General features: G+C 42.7%; 1 protein-coding gene across 3 annotated transcripts in view; it reads right to left on the reverse strand.

Annotated features, from left to right (window-relative positions):
* The window catches only part of LOC126248803 (glucose-6-phosphatase catalytic subunit 1), a 204,379-nt gene that overhangs the window by 151,969 nt on the left and 33,863 nt on the right, over positions 1–18,547 (reverse strand). For all 3 annotated transcript variants that reach the window (XR_007545540.1, XR_007545541.1, XM_049950198.1), the window contains exon 2: positions 8,687–8,851. Coding sequence is in view for 1 of the 3 variants with exons in the window: in XM_049950198.1 (XP_049806155.1) it covers positions 8,687–8,851 (165 nt within the window). In the remaining 2 variants the exon portion in view is untranslated. The remainder of the gene's footprint in view (positions 1–8,686; positions 8,852–18,547) is intronic.

Below are 18,547 nucleotides of genomic sequence, written 5' to 3' on the forward strand. Positions count from 1 at the left end.
AGTAATCCTTTATAGTGTTTGTACAGAACTAAATTTCCATTTCTTACTGGCCACAAATTTCTCAATATTGAGACTCCTCCAAGCTCCCTAAAAAGTAATGTAGTGGCTACAGAGGTAGTCTCTGTACCTGAGTAATAATCACTATGAAATTCATAATTGGTCCATCACACACCATGATAATGTGGGCATTCTTTCCCACATCCCCTGTGTTCTACACTTTAGTTTGATCACCATGAAGGGCTCCATTTTGCAATGGATGATAACACATGAAACACTCTTGCTGACTTTACTTAAAACTTCTTGGCCGACACGCTGCAATCAATACATAAAATTACTTCCTGACGTTTAGTCTCCAACTGTGGAAGACATCTTTGGAGACAAAACAGCAAAGAACATGGACCTATCAGCCCAGAAGTTTTAACCGAAGCAGGCACTGGCTGTGGAAAGCCTACACTGTATGATTACACTCTTTATGACATTCCAGTTATCATACATGAAGTAGCTACTAAATCAGGGTAAGGTCAGCTATTTCAAAGGGTGCTGTCCCCAGCACTAAGGGCGTGGTTGGAATACATTCCTAAGGGCACTGATCTGGTATTTAAGGGTTTTTTTTCCAGTGCATAGCCATCTCAATGTCAGTGATAGTAATCTCATCTTAATGGCGAAAAAACCAGAGTGTCAGGATATTGTAACACTAACACCCAAATCCTCCAGTTACTGCAAATGACATACTTGTGTGACATCTGGGATGAAGTAGTTGCTTGGGTGTCACATTTAGTGGCATGTATTGATGTCACTATAGTATGTATGGTCTGGGGTTACCTGGCCTGCACCTGCAATCAAGCAGTCCCTGAACAACATTTCGTCCCAGGGATGCACTGGAGCACCAGTGGCAATGGGTCCATACAGTCTTTCCAGATTGTTGATTGTTAAGTGTGCCATCTGAGGAAGCACTGATTAGCTTGCTTCAAACATAGCAATCCATCCCAATCAATGGACATAGGACAGCCAAAATACTGTGCTGTGTGGACTGTGCACATTTTCTGACCACCTCAACTCAGTGGTCCACACACCCATTAACCCCTGCTACTATGTACATTTACTCAAAAAATGGTTCAAATGGCTCTAAGCACTATGGGACTTAACATCTGAGGTCATCAGACCCCTAGACCTAGAACTACTTAAACTTAAGTAACCTAAGAACATCACATACACCCATGCCCGAGGCAGAATTAGAACCTGTGACAGTAGCAGCAGTGCGGTTCCAGACTGAAGCGCCTAGAACCGCTCGGCCACAGCGGCCAGCATACATTTACTCATCAGGGCTCATATGATAGGCCATAACCTGAAGTAGTACCCAAGTTGGTTGGCTGGTTTAAAAGAGGCAGAAAGGGAGCAAACTATGAGGTCATTGGTCCCTTGTTACTAATAAGTGTGAGAATAAAATTGATGAGACATATAACAAAATGGAAAGAAAGGCAAGACCATAAGAACATAGGAAAGACAACAAACACTAAAAGGAACAAAAGAGGACAAGAAAACAGAGAGTTGCAAGAAACAGAAGAGAGTAAAACAAGGAAGAAAATTACAGTGGCTGGCCGATCACTAAAATAAAAAGGAAAAGTCAGCCACACAACAACACATTAAAACTTCCACCCTAAAAGCAGTAGGGTGGAAGACACAAGGACAAAGGACAGGCACTAAAACTCAGATCAAACGATAAAATCGACCCTCATGGATGAAACATAAAACCATATCAGCCGATGAGGCATTGTCTGTTAAAATCAATGATAACGAGTCCGGCAACTGAAGATGAAGTCGCAGGGCAGTCAAAGGAGGACAGAGCAGAAGAGTATGGGCCACTGTCAAACGGGCACCGCACCGACACTGAGGTGGGTCTTCATGGCGCAGAAGGTAGCCATGGGTCGCCCAGGCATGACCTATGCGGAGCCTGCAGAGAACCACGGAGTCCCTGCAAGAGGCCCTCATCGAGGACTTCCACACATTTGTGGTCCCCTTAATGGCTTGCAGTTTGTTGTCCATACTGAGATTTTGCCACTCCGTCTCCCAAAGCTGAAAAACCTTGCGGCGTAATAATGAATGCAGGTCAGTTGCAGAGATGCCCATCTCCAGAAGTGGTTTCCATGTAGCCTGTTAGGCCAGCCTGTCCGCAAGTTCACTGCCTGCGATTCTGACGTGACCAGGGGTCCAGACGAACACCACTGAACGACTGGACCATTCCAGGGCATAGATGGTCTCCTGGATCGACACTACCAAAGGATACCGAGGGTAGCACTGGTCGATAGTTTTCAGTCTGCTCAAGAAGTCAGTACATAAAAGAAAAGACTCCCCAGGGCATGAACGGAGATACTGAAGTGCACGAGAAATGGCCACCAGCTCTGCAGTGAATACACTGCAACCATCGGGTATGGAATGCTGTTCAATATGGCCGCCGCGAGCATAGGCAAAGCCAACGCAACCATCAGCCATTGAGCCGTCTGTGTAAACCCCTTCAGAGCCCCAGAACATGTCAAGAATCGAGAGGAAGTGACAGCAGAGAGCTGCAGGGTTAACAGAGTCCTTATGGAATCATTAAAGTTCCAGAAGAAGCTGTGGCCGAGGCACACACCATGGAGTTGTATGTGAATGGACCTCAAGTATAGGTGGTAAAGGGAAGGACACCAGTTCAGAAAGAAGGGACGGCACGCGAACCGCAATCATTAGTCCCGACCTGGGCCACCGATGCGGGAGGTAGACTGCCGCGGGTGGGAAAAGGAGATGGTAATTTGGATGCTCAGGGGAACTACAAATGTGTGCTGCGTAACTGGTAAGCAGCTGCGCATGCCTGACCTGCAATGGAGGGACGCCAGCCTCCACCCGTACGCTGGTCACAGGACTCGCCCTAAATGCTCCTGTAGCTAGTCGAACCCTGCAGTGGGGCACAGGGTTGAGTAAATGCAATGCTGAAGGTGCTGCCGAACCATAAACCACACTCCCATAGTCAATTCTGGATTGGACAAGGGCTCTGTAGAGGAGAAGCAGCAGCAGCAGCAGCAGCAGCAGCAGCAGCAGCAGCAGCAGCGTTGAGCAATCTGCACCCCAAGTAGGGTTGCTCAGGCAACGGAGAGCACCAAGGTGCTGCCAGCACTTCTGCTTAAACTGACAAAGATCAGGCAGCCAAGTCAATTGAGCTTCTAAAACCAGTCCTAGGAATCAATATGTCTCCACTACAGTGAGTGGATCATCATTAAGGTAAAGTGCTGGTTCCGAATGAGCGGTACAATGCCTACAGAAGTGCATGACATACGACTTTGCGGCTGAAAAGTGGAAGCCGTGGGGTAGAGCCCATGAATGCACCTTGTGGATGGCTCCCTGTAGGTGCCACTCAGCAACACCAGTACTGGTGGAACAGTACGAAATGCAGAAGTCTGCATACAGAGAAGGTGAGACGGATGGCCCTACAGCTGCTGCTAGACCATTAATGGCCACTAAAAATAGAGATACACTCAATACAGAGCCCTGAGGGACTCCATTCTCCTGGATATGGGGTGAACTATGGGAGGTACCAACTTGGACACGGAAAGTACAGAGCAACAGGAAGTTTTGGATAAAAAGATGGGAATGGGCCTTAGAGACCCCACTCACACAAAGTGGCAAGGATATGCTGTCGCTACGTCGTGTCGTATGCTTTACATAAGTCAAAAGAGATGGCAATCAGGTGTTGCTGTCTGGAAAAGGCTGTTCGGATGGCAGACTTGATGGACACAAGACAATCAGTGGTAGGGCAACCCTGGCAGAAGCAGCCCTGACATGGAATCAGTAGACCATGTGCCTCCAGGACCCGACCCGACCCGACCCGACCCGACCCGACCCGACCCAACCCAACCGCCGACATACCATACGTTCCAGCAGCTTACAAAGAATGTTGGTGAGGCTGATGGGCTGTAGCGATGCACATCAAGCGGGTTTCTACAAGGTTTGAGCACCAGAATGATGGTGCTCTCCTGCCATTGCAATGGAAAGATACCATTGCACCAGATCTGCTTGAAGATGACAAGATGTCACTTGTAGTGAGATGAGAAATGTTTAATCATCTGGCTGTGGATCCGATCAGCCCCAGGAGCTGTGTCATGGGAATGTGCAAGGGCACTGAGGAGCACCCACTCTGTAAATGGGACATTATAGAATTCATTGCAGTGTGTAGTGAATGAGAGGATGTTCCCTTCCAGCTGCCATTTGAGAGTGCAAATGGCTGGGGGGTAATTCTACTACACAGAGGCTCGAGCAAAGTGCTCGGCAATCACATTTGCATCAGTAGATAACACGCCATTTAGGGGACACCTGTTGACGTCTGGTACCTGAAAAGATGTTTGATCTTTGCCCAGACTTGGGAAGGTGACGTATGGCGCCCAATGGTGGAGATGTATCTCTCCCAACACACCTGCTTCCTTTGTTTGATAAGCTGGAGAACACGGGCACGGAGCTGTGAGGCTATGCGGTGCTCCAGGGAAGGGTGCTGCTTATGCCATTGCAGAACTTGCCGATGCTCCTTAATTGGTTCAGCGACTAGCGGGGACCAGCAAGGGACTGCCTTACGCCTCGGGCACCCTAAAGAGTGAGGGATCACATTTTCTGCCACAGAAACAATTGTTGTAGTTACCCACTTCACCGTCACATCAATGTTACAGCAGAGGTGAAAGTTTCCCAGTCCGCCTTGCTTAAGCCCATCTGGGCAGGTGTCTGTGGGCCTGACACTGGGGCAGTGACAGGAAGATGAGGAAGTGGTCACTACCACACAGGTCGTCATGTGCTCTCCAGTGGATACATGAGAGAAGTCCTGGGCTGCAAATTGATAATTCAATGGCTGAGTAACTACCATAAGCCACATTGAAATGAGTGGCAGCCCCAGTGTTTAAGATGCAGAGGTCAAACTGAGACAGTAAAGTTCCGACATCTCTGCCTTAGCCAGTAAGCACGGTGCCACCCCACAAGGGGTTATGGGCATTAAAATCTCCCAAAAGTAGGAAAGGTTTGGGGAGTTCATCAATCAGTGCAACTAATACATTCAGGAGGACTGCACCATCTGGAGGAAGATATACATTGCAGACAGTTATTTCCTGCATCATCCATTCTGACAGCCACTGCTTCAAGAGGGGTTTGAAGGGGCTCAGGTTCACTACAGACTGAGTTTACGACATAAACGCAAGCTCCACCTGACACTCAACTACAGTCTGTATGGTTCCTGTAATACCCCTTATAGCCACAGAGGGCAGGGGTCCACATTGTCAGGAACTACGTTTCCTGGAGGGCAATGCAGATAGCAGGTGTGAAGCTTAACAGTTGCTGTAGCTCACCCAGGCTGTGGAAAAAAACCACCACAATTCCACTGGAGGATGACCTCGTGAGACTGGGAAGGCATGGAACATTCAGTGAGGCAGTTTATGCCTCAAGAGTCACCTGCTGCCACCGACTTATTGCCTGAGTGGTCTGTATCCATTGTGTCTGAGGGTCTGGCAAGATCTGGGCCCTCAGCGGATGCCAAAATCTCCACACTATCCTCATACGCAGAGCTTGTAGGTAGTGGTGCCACTGCAATTTCCTTGATCTTAGGGGTTTTCTTTTTGGATTTCTCTCATTGCTCCTTGGGTTTCCTTGGTTGGGAGGACTTCACTGGCTCAGTCTCCGGGACTGAGGATGAGCATGAAGCCCTATGACCAGCTGCTTTTGGAGCAAGAGAAGCCGAAGAAGACTGACGCTTCTCTTGTTTAGAAGTGGGGACGGGTGTCCCTGATGGCTGGGGGGGGGGGGGGGGGTGTTGCTCCTGAAGTAGGTGGTGCAGGAGCAACAGGGAGGGAAATGCCCCCCACCATCAAGGGGGCAAGTGTAGTCTTCTGGCTCTGAGGGGTGACTGGGGTTGGCAGAGCTGATGGTGCCAGAAATGTTGTAGCGGTGGCATAAGACAATGTCATATGCACAGGATCCAGGCGTTCAAATTTTCTCTTAGCCTCAGTGTAGTTCAGTTGGTCCAGGGTCTTTTACTCCGTAATTTTCCTTCCTTTCTGGAGAATCCTGCGGTCTGACGAGCAAAGCAAATGGTGCTCTCTGCAGCTGACACATAGATGGGAGGAGAGGAACACGGAATATTGGGATGTGATGGGCGTCCGCAATCTTGACATATGATGCTGGAAGTACTGTGGGAAGACATACGGCCGAACTTCCAACACTAGTACCCAAGTTGGAGGTGTTGAAAATAGGAGTTTACAAATGATAGTTTTCCTCTATTGCAATTAACTGACCTGTCACAATAACCAGCTATGGCTACTGGAATGTTCAATGTCTCCAGCACAACTGACATAGCAACAACCAATAGGATAAGAGTCTCGAGGCCTGCCTGCTGGTGTAGGGATAATGTGCCTCTCCTGTGCCACATTATCACTATGACTGCCAACCCTGCAAAACTTCACGGCCTGCAGTTATCAATGAACGAAGACGGGAGTCTATGGAGATGGAACTTTTGCTACATTCTAATCCACTTACAGCCTCCCTTTCACAGGAACTCCACCCACACTGCACACCACAACACCCAGTGGAGGCCATACGGTTAAAAAATGTGAAATTCATGGAACTGGAACCTCTTCCGCCAACCCAGTTGCTCAAGGAACCCACTGTCTCACAGGTAGACCCTAGTCACCGTCACCACCCATTGGGACAACAGGTGCTACCAACCGCATCAGAAGCACTGGAACTGTAATGCTGACATGCCACTGGACCTAATGGAAGGTATCTGAGCACAACTCTTTCCTATTCCTAGTAGGGTCAGGCATAAACTTGGGTATTTTTGGCACGGTGTGTCATTTGAAGAGGGGAGGAGGATGGGGGGTGGGGGTGGGGGGGGAGGGAGTAATATCTATACCCAAGCAAGCGCATGGTTTCCAAATCCTCATCTAGCTCAAGTTTCAATACAGACTCTAAATCAGAGACATTCCAGTTATGTAGTAATGATGAGTCTAGTTGTACCACAAGGAGTGCATGGAAATGGACATGGAGCTGGCATACAGCTGCCTATAAATATGTCAGTGTGGGTCATTCAGGACACTGTTGTTTCATATGAAACTTCAAGTACATGTCACGGCATAGTGTTTCCAGTTTGGTGCTAAATGCAGAATCTGCAGTTTAAGTGTGCTTTTTAACTGACCCTATGATCAATTAAATTTATGTACAATATTTCTCGAAGATTGTAATAAGACAAACTCGAAAAAAAATGTTGGTCCTCTCCCCTCTGATATTATGTATCAATATCATAAATTGTCAAAAACCAAGGCCATCGTTTTCCATATTCCAAGTTTCACTCGCATACTCTTATTTTCCTCAATATACAGCCTATAAGCAAAGAGTTCTGTTTTCTTCACAATGGAGTTCCTACACTCTTTAACTGTTTCCTTCTTGGACATCACCACTCTATTCCTGAGTGCAGAATTTTGAAACAAAATCACACCAGAAATAAAGAACTGCCATCAACAAATACATACACAGAGTTAGGGAAATCCATCAAGAGTAATGCTGACAAATCTGGATATGTGAAAGAACATCTTATTTTTGCAATGTACATTCTGGTTTGAATTTCTCTTAAGGACAGATCTCCCTTACCAGTGATCTTTACTGTGCATTGGCATTTATTTTTGGCTTCCTATTCACTCTTTTAACTCCATCATTATCCTCCACTCTGAACGATCTTGGCATTCCTTTGCTTGCATCTCGGTGCTTTCCAAGTGATTCTGTATATTATTGCTATCTGCAGTGCCAGAGTGAAAAATGGCATTACTCATAGCTATAAAGAAATTTAATGCTCCCCTTGTGTACACCAAACAGAGGAAAAAAATTCTTGTAATGCTTATTCCAAATTTCGTATAGTATCTTCATGAATTTTCCACAAAACAAACAGTGCTGCTTTCTAAGCATATACAAACCATTTCCATATGTGTCAGAAATAAAACACATATTTATCTGTGGTTCATTTTCAGTCACATTAAACGATCCTTTGTCAGTGTCATTATCTTATAAAATGCCACACGGCTGTAATGGTGAATGGCAAATGGACTGACTTTTGAAACTGGCCACTCATGTTGGATGAGGATTTCTTGCAGTTTGTTATTTAGTATTCATGAATCATCATAACATGTGAATGACTTTGTTAACACTGTTAAGTTAGTTTCTAGTAATTATAGAGTTGTGCCCATCTATACTTCATAGTCCTTGCGTTGATAAATCTGAATTCTCTTTCAAGAGTTGGACTTCAAGGACACCTCTTCTCCTGTATTTCATCTGGTCATTTCATTACAATCATTTGATATATTTATCAATCCACCATGCACAGCAAAGATCTGTGGCCTATAACAGTTTAATATTTTAAGCTGACCTGCAAATTGTACCAAAGAAATCCACACAAACCTACATTGGCTGTGAAAATTAGCATTCAATGTCAGTTAAATGAGATTTTAGCACTGATACTACTCTCTAAATGTCACATCATGTCGCCTTAGACTTTGTCTATAAAATGCCATATGTATTTTTTCAGTACAGTAAGAAATGTGGAAACTGATACAGAAATTCACATATCTGAAACAGTTTACACATGCAATATTAAAACTAACCAATTAACTTATTAAATGTATTGTAGAAGTCATACCACTTTAACAGGGTATTTAACCATTCTGCAGTTGTTGACACAATTAGCACTTCAGCCGATAGTTGTGGGTCAAATGCAACAACAAGGGGGAAAACAGTTGATACAACTGTTGCTGGATCGGATGCTGATGAAATTTTCAGTAATACGCTTTCCAGTGGCTTCAACCTGAAAAATAATTAAGTACATGAATAAACTATAGCAACAGGGCAAATTATCAAATTTCAGACACCTAAAAATATATTTCATCTGCAACATAGCTTTCACACAAAATTACAGAAACACACTACAATAAAACCATAATACTGTATTTTCGAGAGTGCCAACAAATGAAGACAGTAAAATAATTTAAATTTAGAAATTCTGGGCATAATATATTACAATATATTAAGTGATCCAAGTTTTATGTGAAATATTAGGTGTCAGTCTCTTCTTACATCTATTTTCACTATTACTTCTTTTATTTTTTTAATAACTAAGTGATATGTCTTACATCCAGGGACAGGAAAAAATCGTTTTATTTTACGGCCGAGTTCAGTGTTATTTTTTGCCAATTTTGGTGTCAACTTTTGCCAATTTCAGAGCCATTTTGTTGCCAATTGTCATCATATTTTCCCTTTTTATATTTTTATCAAATTCGATGTTTATTTTTTTCAAATTAGATGTTTATTTTTTTACCACATACGGTGTTTTTTGCCCAAACTCTATGTACTTTTTGGTCAAACTCAGTGTTTTTGCTAAATTAGGTCAATTGTTTTGCCACTTTGGTTGCTATTTTTGAAGTCACATCACAGTTTGTTACGAGGGAAATAAACTGTCATTTTAATATCATACATAAAAGAGAGAAAAAATAAAGTAGGCAAAACATAACTTCAACATTCAATAACTATCAGTTACTAAAAATACATTTTCAACATTCAATATCTACCAGTTACGAGACTGTCGTCCTCAGATTAAATTTTTTATACAGGAAAATTACAAATTTCACGATATTTCATAAAAGTCATCGATTTCGCCTTATTTCGCTAAAAATAGTCAATTTCGCATTATTTTCCTCGTTATTTTCGCGAAATTTTCCTGCCCCTACTTATTCCTATGCCTGTGATGGACGATGAACGAAAACGTACCGCTGGCAGACACCACGCAGCACTATGTGCGCCAAGTTGACACTCGGCGAGGTGGCTGATGGGAGCGACCGCAAAGGCATTTCCCATTTACAGAACACTGTAAGTTCGGGTGACTTTTTATCGTTAGGAACAGCTCGGCCCGATACGTGAATAACGAACTCCACTATTTTCAGGGCAATGAGAGAGAATAGGATTTCTTCAGTTTAGATGGGCATGTGTGAGACTTTTTCTTTGGTGTTCAGTGGGCACTGGCACTGTGGCTGACCTGAGAACTGAATGTTTACCAGCGAAAACATTTCGGGAACAATCTGTCAACAAATGATTCATGGTATAGTGTATTTTGTCGCTGCAATTATTTTGTGAAAAGGGGAGGGAAATAAAACTTGTTTCATACTTTCAAGTCGTGAGCACTCGTGCCGCTGGCTTCTGGAATATTGACGTATTGTAAAGATACACCGAAAACTTTTTTTGTGATTTGTAGCAGAATTTTTATTGAATAGTCCTGGCGAATAGTGTTGCTTGCTACAATTAACTGTATGTTTCGTTTTTAAATAATCATTTAGCGAAAAGTAAAATGGAGTATGGAAATTATGATCCAAATCACACTGACACCATAACATTAATGACCATTCACTACTTTGCATAAAGTTAATTAGCTATCAATCGCTGTGTGGTGCGATGTCTGCCTTGCTGCTGAATTTACGACAGCATTGTTAACGATTAGATCGCAGCTAAATGCTTGTGACAAGGAAGAATATAAATGTCACTGCTGCTCGATTTTCATTCGCAGCAATTTTAACTGTCGTCTTAGGTTCCTACCTATCCACACCGTCCGAAATTGCGACTTATTCGGATGAAACAGCAAAGTACTCGTAGCACGAAATAATTCATGTATCATTGCCGGTCGTTCCACTTGCAGGGGTTCCATCTTTCGTTTTTTAATCAGTCACAAAATCGAAGAAACTCATTCGTTTGAAATGTGTGTGAATTCCTAAGGGACCAAACTGCTGATGCCATCGGTCATTCGTTACAGAGCACGTCTTATACGTATATAACATCGAATATTGCGGAATATACTAGTGTTACATTAATAAGAAAGAACGAGAATCTGTAACAAACGCGAAAATGGGATAAAAACAGTTGCAAGAACAGTACAGAAACCTATTATTCGCGCAAACTAAGTTGACACTCGGCGCGGTGGCTGATGGGAGCGACTGTAAATGGAAAATGCATTTATAATCTCTTCCATCAGCCACAGTGCCGAGTATGAACTTAGTTTTCGCGATTATTACTTTCTCCTACACATGTGTCTAACCACGAGACCACGCCGTTCATACACAAATTTTGACCTTAATATTGCTACCCTAAGTGCCTCCTGAACACCTTCTACCGCTGATACGTCGTTAACTGACATTTAATGGTAACAAATCGTACCCCATGTAACGCTATTGGCTATTCTTGTTTCGGTCCGAGCTGTCCCTCAGTGTTGGTGTATAACAAAGATCAAACGCATAGCATAATTTCAAGGACTGTATGATCCTAAGTGAAGGATTACACGCGAAAATATGATAATTTTGGGATTTTTATTTTCTGAGCGAGAAACTGTTGCAAAACCAATGAACTTGCATACATTATTATGTTACTATCAAGCGATTATGAAGCATGTGCGCAACTGTGAACTACGCTAACGATAAGATTTAGTTGAGTGTAAAAACATATTCCGATACACGCGCCTCGCAGGGGCTTTGTTGCACACCTGAAGTACTATCATCATTTTGTGTTAAATTTGTTACTTTATCAAATCTCATCCCATAACTGTACATTTTTATGTGCTTCTGACGTACTATCACTTACACACTCCACAGCAGAATGTGACCGAGCATTCAGGCAAGATAAAAATCATTATTGCGAGAAGATTATAAGCTGTTTGGTTGTTACTGTTACTATCTTTATTGGCATCTAGTGATGTAATTTAATGAACGAGGAAGAGTGAGAGATGAGGCATCCCAATTTCAATATTTTCAATATTACGTTTTAAAATTAATTTCCTTTTTATATTTTTCTTTTCAGCAAGATATTCAGAATGACCGAAGTTGAGAAACCAACTGTCTACATCTACAACGAATGTAACTCTGATCACAATGCGTCAAATGATCCGGCGGCTGCTGTACTACATTCCAGCAGACCAAGTGTATGACTGAAGAAAGGGCACTGTTCATCTTTACCCACAGAAGGATGTGGATGAAGTTGATAAGTTATCAGCCATATCAGACGATTGTACTGAAGTCAGTGTCTTTTTCTTTTATTTTGCTAAATAGTTTTAACGCGCAGGCCGAGATGATAGTATATGGCCAGAGAGATTGAAAACGAAAAATGTGTAATATTTTCAGTAGAGATGGGTCGTTCGTAAACAAACGGGTCCAAAGGAACGGTTCACCAAGATGAACGGAAAGAGCGATGAGCTAATTCTAAGGAACGGTCTTTCACAGTTCACTTCGGTCGCGGCTTTCTACTTCGTTCCAGCCTCGATCCCATTCCCGCCTGTCTGTATGTGCCTCGGCCGGACTCGTCCTCCTACGCGTGGCCACTGATCGCAGTTCCACTGCCGACTGCTCCAAGTTAGTTCAGTATCGAGTTGTTAGTTTCGTTCGCTGCGCACGCCCATTCTAGATCTGTTTCAAACCTTTTTGAACTCTGGACTTCTGGTTCTTTTTGTATTCTATTCAGCGCCCACGACCGTCAGTTGAAATGTATTTTATGGTTAGGTAAATTACATAAGAATTACGTGGTATGAAATACACTACTGGCCATTAAAATTGCTACACCACGAAGATGACGTGCTACAGACGCGAAATTTAACCGACAGGAAGAAGATGCTGTGATATGCAAATTAGTCCAGTGAAACTGTCAGAAAAAAAGCCTGTACCTTGCAAAAGGTGGGGTAGAAGATTTTATTTTTTTAACTCGTTCATATTGTTGGAAAGGTCAGAAAACCAAGTTTTGCCAACAAAATTTCTCTTGGGAAAACTTTCTGCAGTCAAAAAACTTCGAAAATCTCGGACTTTTTCAGTTTTTTCAAAATATCTCAGTTTCATTTGATCCTATCGCTTTGACGTCTATTTTCTTTTTTAAAGAGCACAAAATTCTCTACAAATTTGATTTTTACCATTTTTTCTACTCCCAATATCTAAGGCGCTACAGCGCCTCAAAAAATACCAATTTTTCAAATTTCGAGTAAAGTGGCAAATTACCCAAGTTTTGAACACTTATTTCAGTTTCTATTTGTGTGGTATAAACATATTACTCATCATGTTATTCATTGGAATTTACCATCTCACTCTGTTGCAGGGCCAGGACAAACAGCATCATATTCAGTAACTACGAACACATTCACGTCGGATTGCGTGAAGTTTATTTGTGTTACAATATGTAATACGATTGCATGCAGGTGCCGTACATTTTCTACAGTTGATTGACGTTAATGATCAGTTGTAAGAAAAAGTATGTAGGAATTGTTCTTTAGCGGACAAAAGCGTATTTATTCTTTGGCGGGCGGAAGGCGATTATCTCTAGTGATTGGTCACAGCGCGCTGACAGCTATTAGCACACAACAATAAGGGTCCTACAGTTTGGAGTCGCTTCCATGCAGTATATGTTGTGGTGCTGAAAATGAGTATGTCTGACATGAATGTGTGTTTCATTTGCGAAAAAACTGTGGTGGGTGGTGGATGCAATGTGAAAAAGAAAGGACTGAGCACACTTATCGATTGTAGTGCTAAACGCAGGGAGTCTGCTCACGCCCGTTTTTTGAAAACGCTCAGTGAAGTGATGGCGCATGAAGCATGCTACAAGAAGTACATTATGCTCGGTTTACACTAGCAAGTTATTGCAGCAATTTACTTGCGCGGAGGAACTTGCCGCGCGGTTTGCGAGTGTTAACATATCGCCAAGTCGACTTGCGACTGTAGCAATTTATTGCGGAAGTGACTTGCTGCACGTTTTCCGCTTCCAGTGTGAACACCACGCAAGAAGTATCTGCAAGTAACTTGCAGCTTTTAGGATTTATTTCTATTTCCTGCAAGTAGGAAGCGCAAGTTATAGTAAGTATGTCGTCTGCATAACATTCATATTTAACATTTTACTTAATGTGGTGACTTAATTTGATGCAACCATCTTACGTATTATATGCAAACAAATTTCAGAAATGGAGGAGAAGCGGGAAGCAGGATACAGAACATTTTATTGAAGCCGTGGAGAGCTACCCCGAAATACGGAACGTGCATAACCGAGACTTTAAGGATAGAGTGAAGAAGATGAGCGCTTTAAATGAAATCTCGTCGATATGCGACACATCTATAAAAGAAGTACATAGAAAGTAGCATAACTTGGAGACACAACCCCTTTGCCACCTGCATCCACTCGCTTGTTGTTTTAGGAGTCTAGAAAAAGACGATGTGTAATTATTACATGTTCTATTTACTTAGCTATTCACTTTCTATTTTATGAGCATTAGAAAAAAAAACATTTTTATAAGCATATAATTCTGTAAAATGCAGTTTATTTTAATAAAAATTTAATTTAATTATTGTGTTTTCACATACCTTCAAATAATTTTCCCTTTTCAGGATTTTAAAAAAGGCTCTACATACATCGGGTACGATCAGAGAAATCGTGCAGACGGGAATATGAAACAAGTACATTAGGGACTTGTATGAGTCTCCTACAAAGAAAAGATTTCAAAATTCAAACTTTTTTTGGTTGTATGTTTCACATAAATAAATGAAATGCCTATTTTATTCGTAGCTCACCGGTAGCTATAAATCATAGAGTGACTAGCAAACGTTCCTTTGCTAAAATAGCAGTACCGAAGTTTGTGTCTCGTTTTGATATGACGGGCGCTATTAACATCAACAAATACTCAGGATCATTTGAGGACATTCTGCAAAAGTATCCATGCTCTCGATACTAAGTTCTTGCAAAAGGTTATTACAGGCACCATTTTGCGATCTTCTCATTATCTACTCTCTAACCAAAATACTTCTCTTTTTGTTTTTCAGGTTTTGCATTACAATTACAAGAGCTGCAGCATATCTCACCCGCCTACTTGTCATTTTACACTTCGGCTGACACTCGTGGTACTGAAAGCATATGTAAACAGTATCAGCAAGTTGTTGACGCAAGTTTCTTGCCAAAGAACTTGCGGAAGAATCTTGCTTAATTCTTGCGCTGCTGTGTAAACACAGCTGCAAGCGGCTAGCAATAACTTGCAGCAATAACTTCTGCAAGCGACTTGCTAGTGTAAACCCAGCTTTAATGAGAGAATGATAGCAGCTAGCCTTCGACATCCTCAGGAACCAACAGGCGTGCTACGTCGGTCGCAGGAAAAAGGTCAGTTCAAGTTCAAAGAGAGATGCTTCTTATGTGCAAAATGGAATTCTGATGACTTTTTAACCAAGCAGTTAAGACTGCCATATGCCAAACGAAATTTTGATGGACGGTAGCTTTATCCACAAAGTGACTTGGACTCGAAATGTTTGCTTCAAGTCAATAGCCCAAAGCTATGTTTTTTACCTGCAACGTCAACTTGGATCTCAATTTGCTATTGTATTTTAAGGGGATCCATGTGAGGGAGACAAATGTAGCACAAAGAGTGCTGAGAGGATCGTAGGTCCAAAAAACATTCTTCGGTTGACGTTGTGGTTGAATCAGAGATGGTGAACCAAGTCCCTCAGGACAAGTTCTTGTACAACGAACGAAACAAGATGCGTTTGATCACATTTCTTAAAAAGGAATTTCTGGAGTGTAGCGTTGAAGTGCACCAGGCACAAGAAGATGCTGACGTTATGATTGTAATATCTGTCATTTCAAGAACCTAAGATTTTGGAAGTGTTGACATTGTAGGAAAAGATGTTGACCTGCTTGTGCTCATGACCGGTTTGGGGCAAGACATTGAAAACTTATTTTTCTTAAAGCCAGGAAGAGGAAATGCAGAAGACAAGTGGTTTTCCACTGCATCTTACAAGTTTGACAGTGTGATACAACATCCGCTTTTTTTGATCAAGGAAGAATTAAGTGCTGCAATATTGTTGCGAAAAATGAACACCTAACCTCAGCGCTTTGCACGTTCAATAAACCACATGCTACCCGTGAAGAAATAATAACAGCAACAGAACAGGTTACCATCGCATTGTATAGTGGAGGTGTCAGCAGTTCCCACACACTAGACCATTTGCGGCACCAGCTATTCGCCAAGTCTGCCACAAAAAGCAAACTGAATCTTGCACGGTTGCCACCTACACTAGATGCTGCACAACATCATTCGTTGCGGACTTACCAACGAGCCCAAAGTTGGATGGGAAACTGGAAACCTCCTGAGAAATGGGGCTGGAATCACAGTGAACACAGTCCAATACCCATTATAATGAGCCAAGATCCAGCACCTGAAGCACTTCTTCACATTGTTTCATGCTCATGCAAGCTGAACTGTGGCGGAGCGTGCTCCTGCAGAAAAGCGGGTTTGAAATGTTCTTCAATTTGCAAGAAATGTATTGGGGTCAACTGTGAAAACGTGCCAAAATTTTTATATGAAGACAGTGAAGAAGATGTTATGGAGGATGTTAAGGAAACCGCTGACGAAATCAACAAACTTGCTGAGGCTCACTCGCTGTTTAAAGAAGAGGTAAATCTGGGATCAACTGTAGGTACAGACCCTGAATCCGTAACTCAAGGTATTTCTGGTGACACTGAGGAACCTGGCCCATCAAGTCGTCGGAAGTGATGCTCATATCTGTCTCAAGTGCGCTAATGTGCGATATTACAAGTATTACACACCCAGAACTGTCAACATTTTTTAGTAACTGACAATGCATTTTAATTGTAATAAAGCTACTTATTTTTAATGTCAACTGTGTGGCTTTTATACACAAGAATAATTACCTACCTAATTAGGTTGCCTATTGCAGCTAATAATAGTTCAGTTTCCTGAGACAATTTATTGTGTGTGTGTGTGTGTGTGTGTGTGTGTGTGTGTGTGTGTGTGTCTTAATGATGTATTTTTATATTTATAGTTTTACAAATACCAGGGCTGAGGTGGCCCATAGTGAACTTCAGGTAGTGATGTAAGAATCACAATAGTTGGGTACCCAGCAATCCTCATGTTGCATACAGAGAAATTGAATACTTGAAAGTCAGGTGGTAAATTCCAACATATAACATGATGTATAATGTATTTATACTACACAAACAGAAACTGAAAAAATAGTGTTCAAAAATAAGGTATCTTGCCACTATACTCAAAATTTGAAAAATTTGTATTTTTTTAAGGCGCTGTAGCGCCTTATATATTGGGAGTAGAAAAAATGGCAAGAATCAAATTTGTAGAGAATTTTGTGCTCTTTAAAAAAGAAAATAGACGTTAAAGCCATAGGACCAAATAAAACAGATATTTTGAAAAAACGGAAAAAAGGCAGAAATTTTCCAAGGTTTTTGACTGCAGAAAGTTTTCACAAGCGAAATTTTGTTGGCAAAACTCTGTTTTCTAATATTTCCAACCATATGAACGAGTTGAAAAAGTAAACTCTTCTACCCCACCTTTTGCAAGGTATTTCTGCAATTTGACTGGACTAAATGATTAGCTTTTCAGAGCATTGACAAGGTTGGTGCCGGTGGCGACACCTACAACGTGCTGACATGAGAAAAGTTTCCAACCGATTTCTTACACACAAACAGCAGTTGACCGGCGTTGCCTGGTGAAACATTGTTGTGATGCCTCGTGTAAGGAGGAGAAATGCGTACCATCACGTTTCCGACTTTGATAAAGGTCGGATTGTAGCCTATCGCGATTGCGGTTTATCGTATCGCGACATTGCTGCTCGCCTTGGTCGAGATCCAATGACTGTTAGCAGAATATGGAATCGGTGGGTTCAAGAGGGTAGTACGGAACGCCGTGCTGGATCCCAACGGCCTCGTATCACTAGCAGTCGAGATGACAGGCATCTTATCCGCATGGCTGTAACGGATCGTGCAGCCACGTCTCGATCCCTGAGTCAACAGATGGGGACGTTTGCAAGACAACAACCATCTGCACGAACAGTTCGACGACGTTTCCAGCAGCATGGGCTATCAGCTCGGAGTCCATGGCTGCGGTTACCCTTGACGCAGCATCACAGACAGGAACGCCTGCGATGGTGTAATCAACGACGAACCTGGGTGCACGAATGGCAAAACGTCAATTTTTCCTATGAACCCAGGTTCTGTTTACAGCATCATGATGGTCGTATCCGTATTTGGCGACATCGCGGTGAACGCACACTGGAAGCGTGTATTCGTCATCGCCATACTGGCGTATCACCCGGCGTGATGGTATGGGGTGCCATTGGTTACACGTCTCGGTCACCTCTTGTTCGCATTGACGGCACTTTGAACAGTGGACGTTACATTTCAGATGTGTTACGACCCGTGGCTCTACCCTTCATTCGATCCTTGCGACACCCTACATTTCAGAAGGATAATGCACGACCGCATGTTGCAGGCCCTGGCCAGCACATTCTCCAGATCTCTCACCAACTGAAAACGTCTGGTCAATGGTGGCCGAGCAACTGGCTCGTCACAATACGCCTGTCACTACTCTTGATGATCTGTAGTATCGTGTTGAAGCTGCATGGGCAGCTGTACCTGTACACGCCATCCAAGCTTTGTTTGACTCAATGCCCACGTGTATCAAGGCCGTTATTACGGT

This window comes from Schistocerca nitens, chromosome 3, assembly GCF_023898315.1.
Source record: "Schistocerca nitens isolate TAMUIC-IGC-003100 chromosome 3, iqSchNite1.1, whole genome shotgun sequence".
Lineage (NCBI taxonomy): Eukaryota > Metazoa > Arthropoda > Insecta > Orthoptera > Acrididae > Schistocerca > Schistocerca nitens.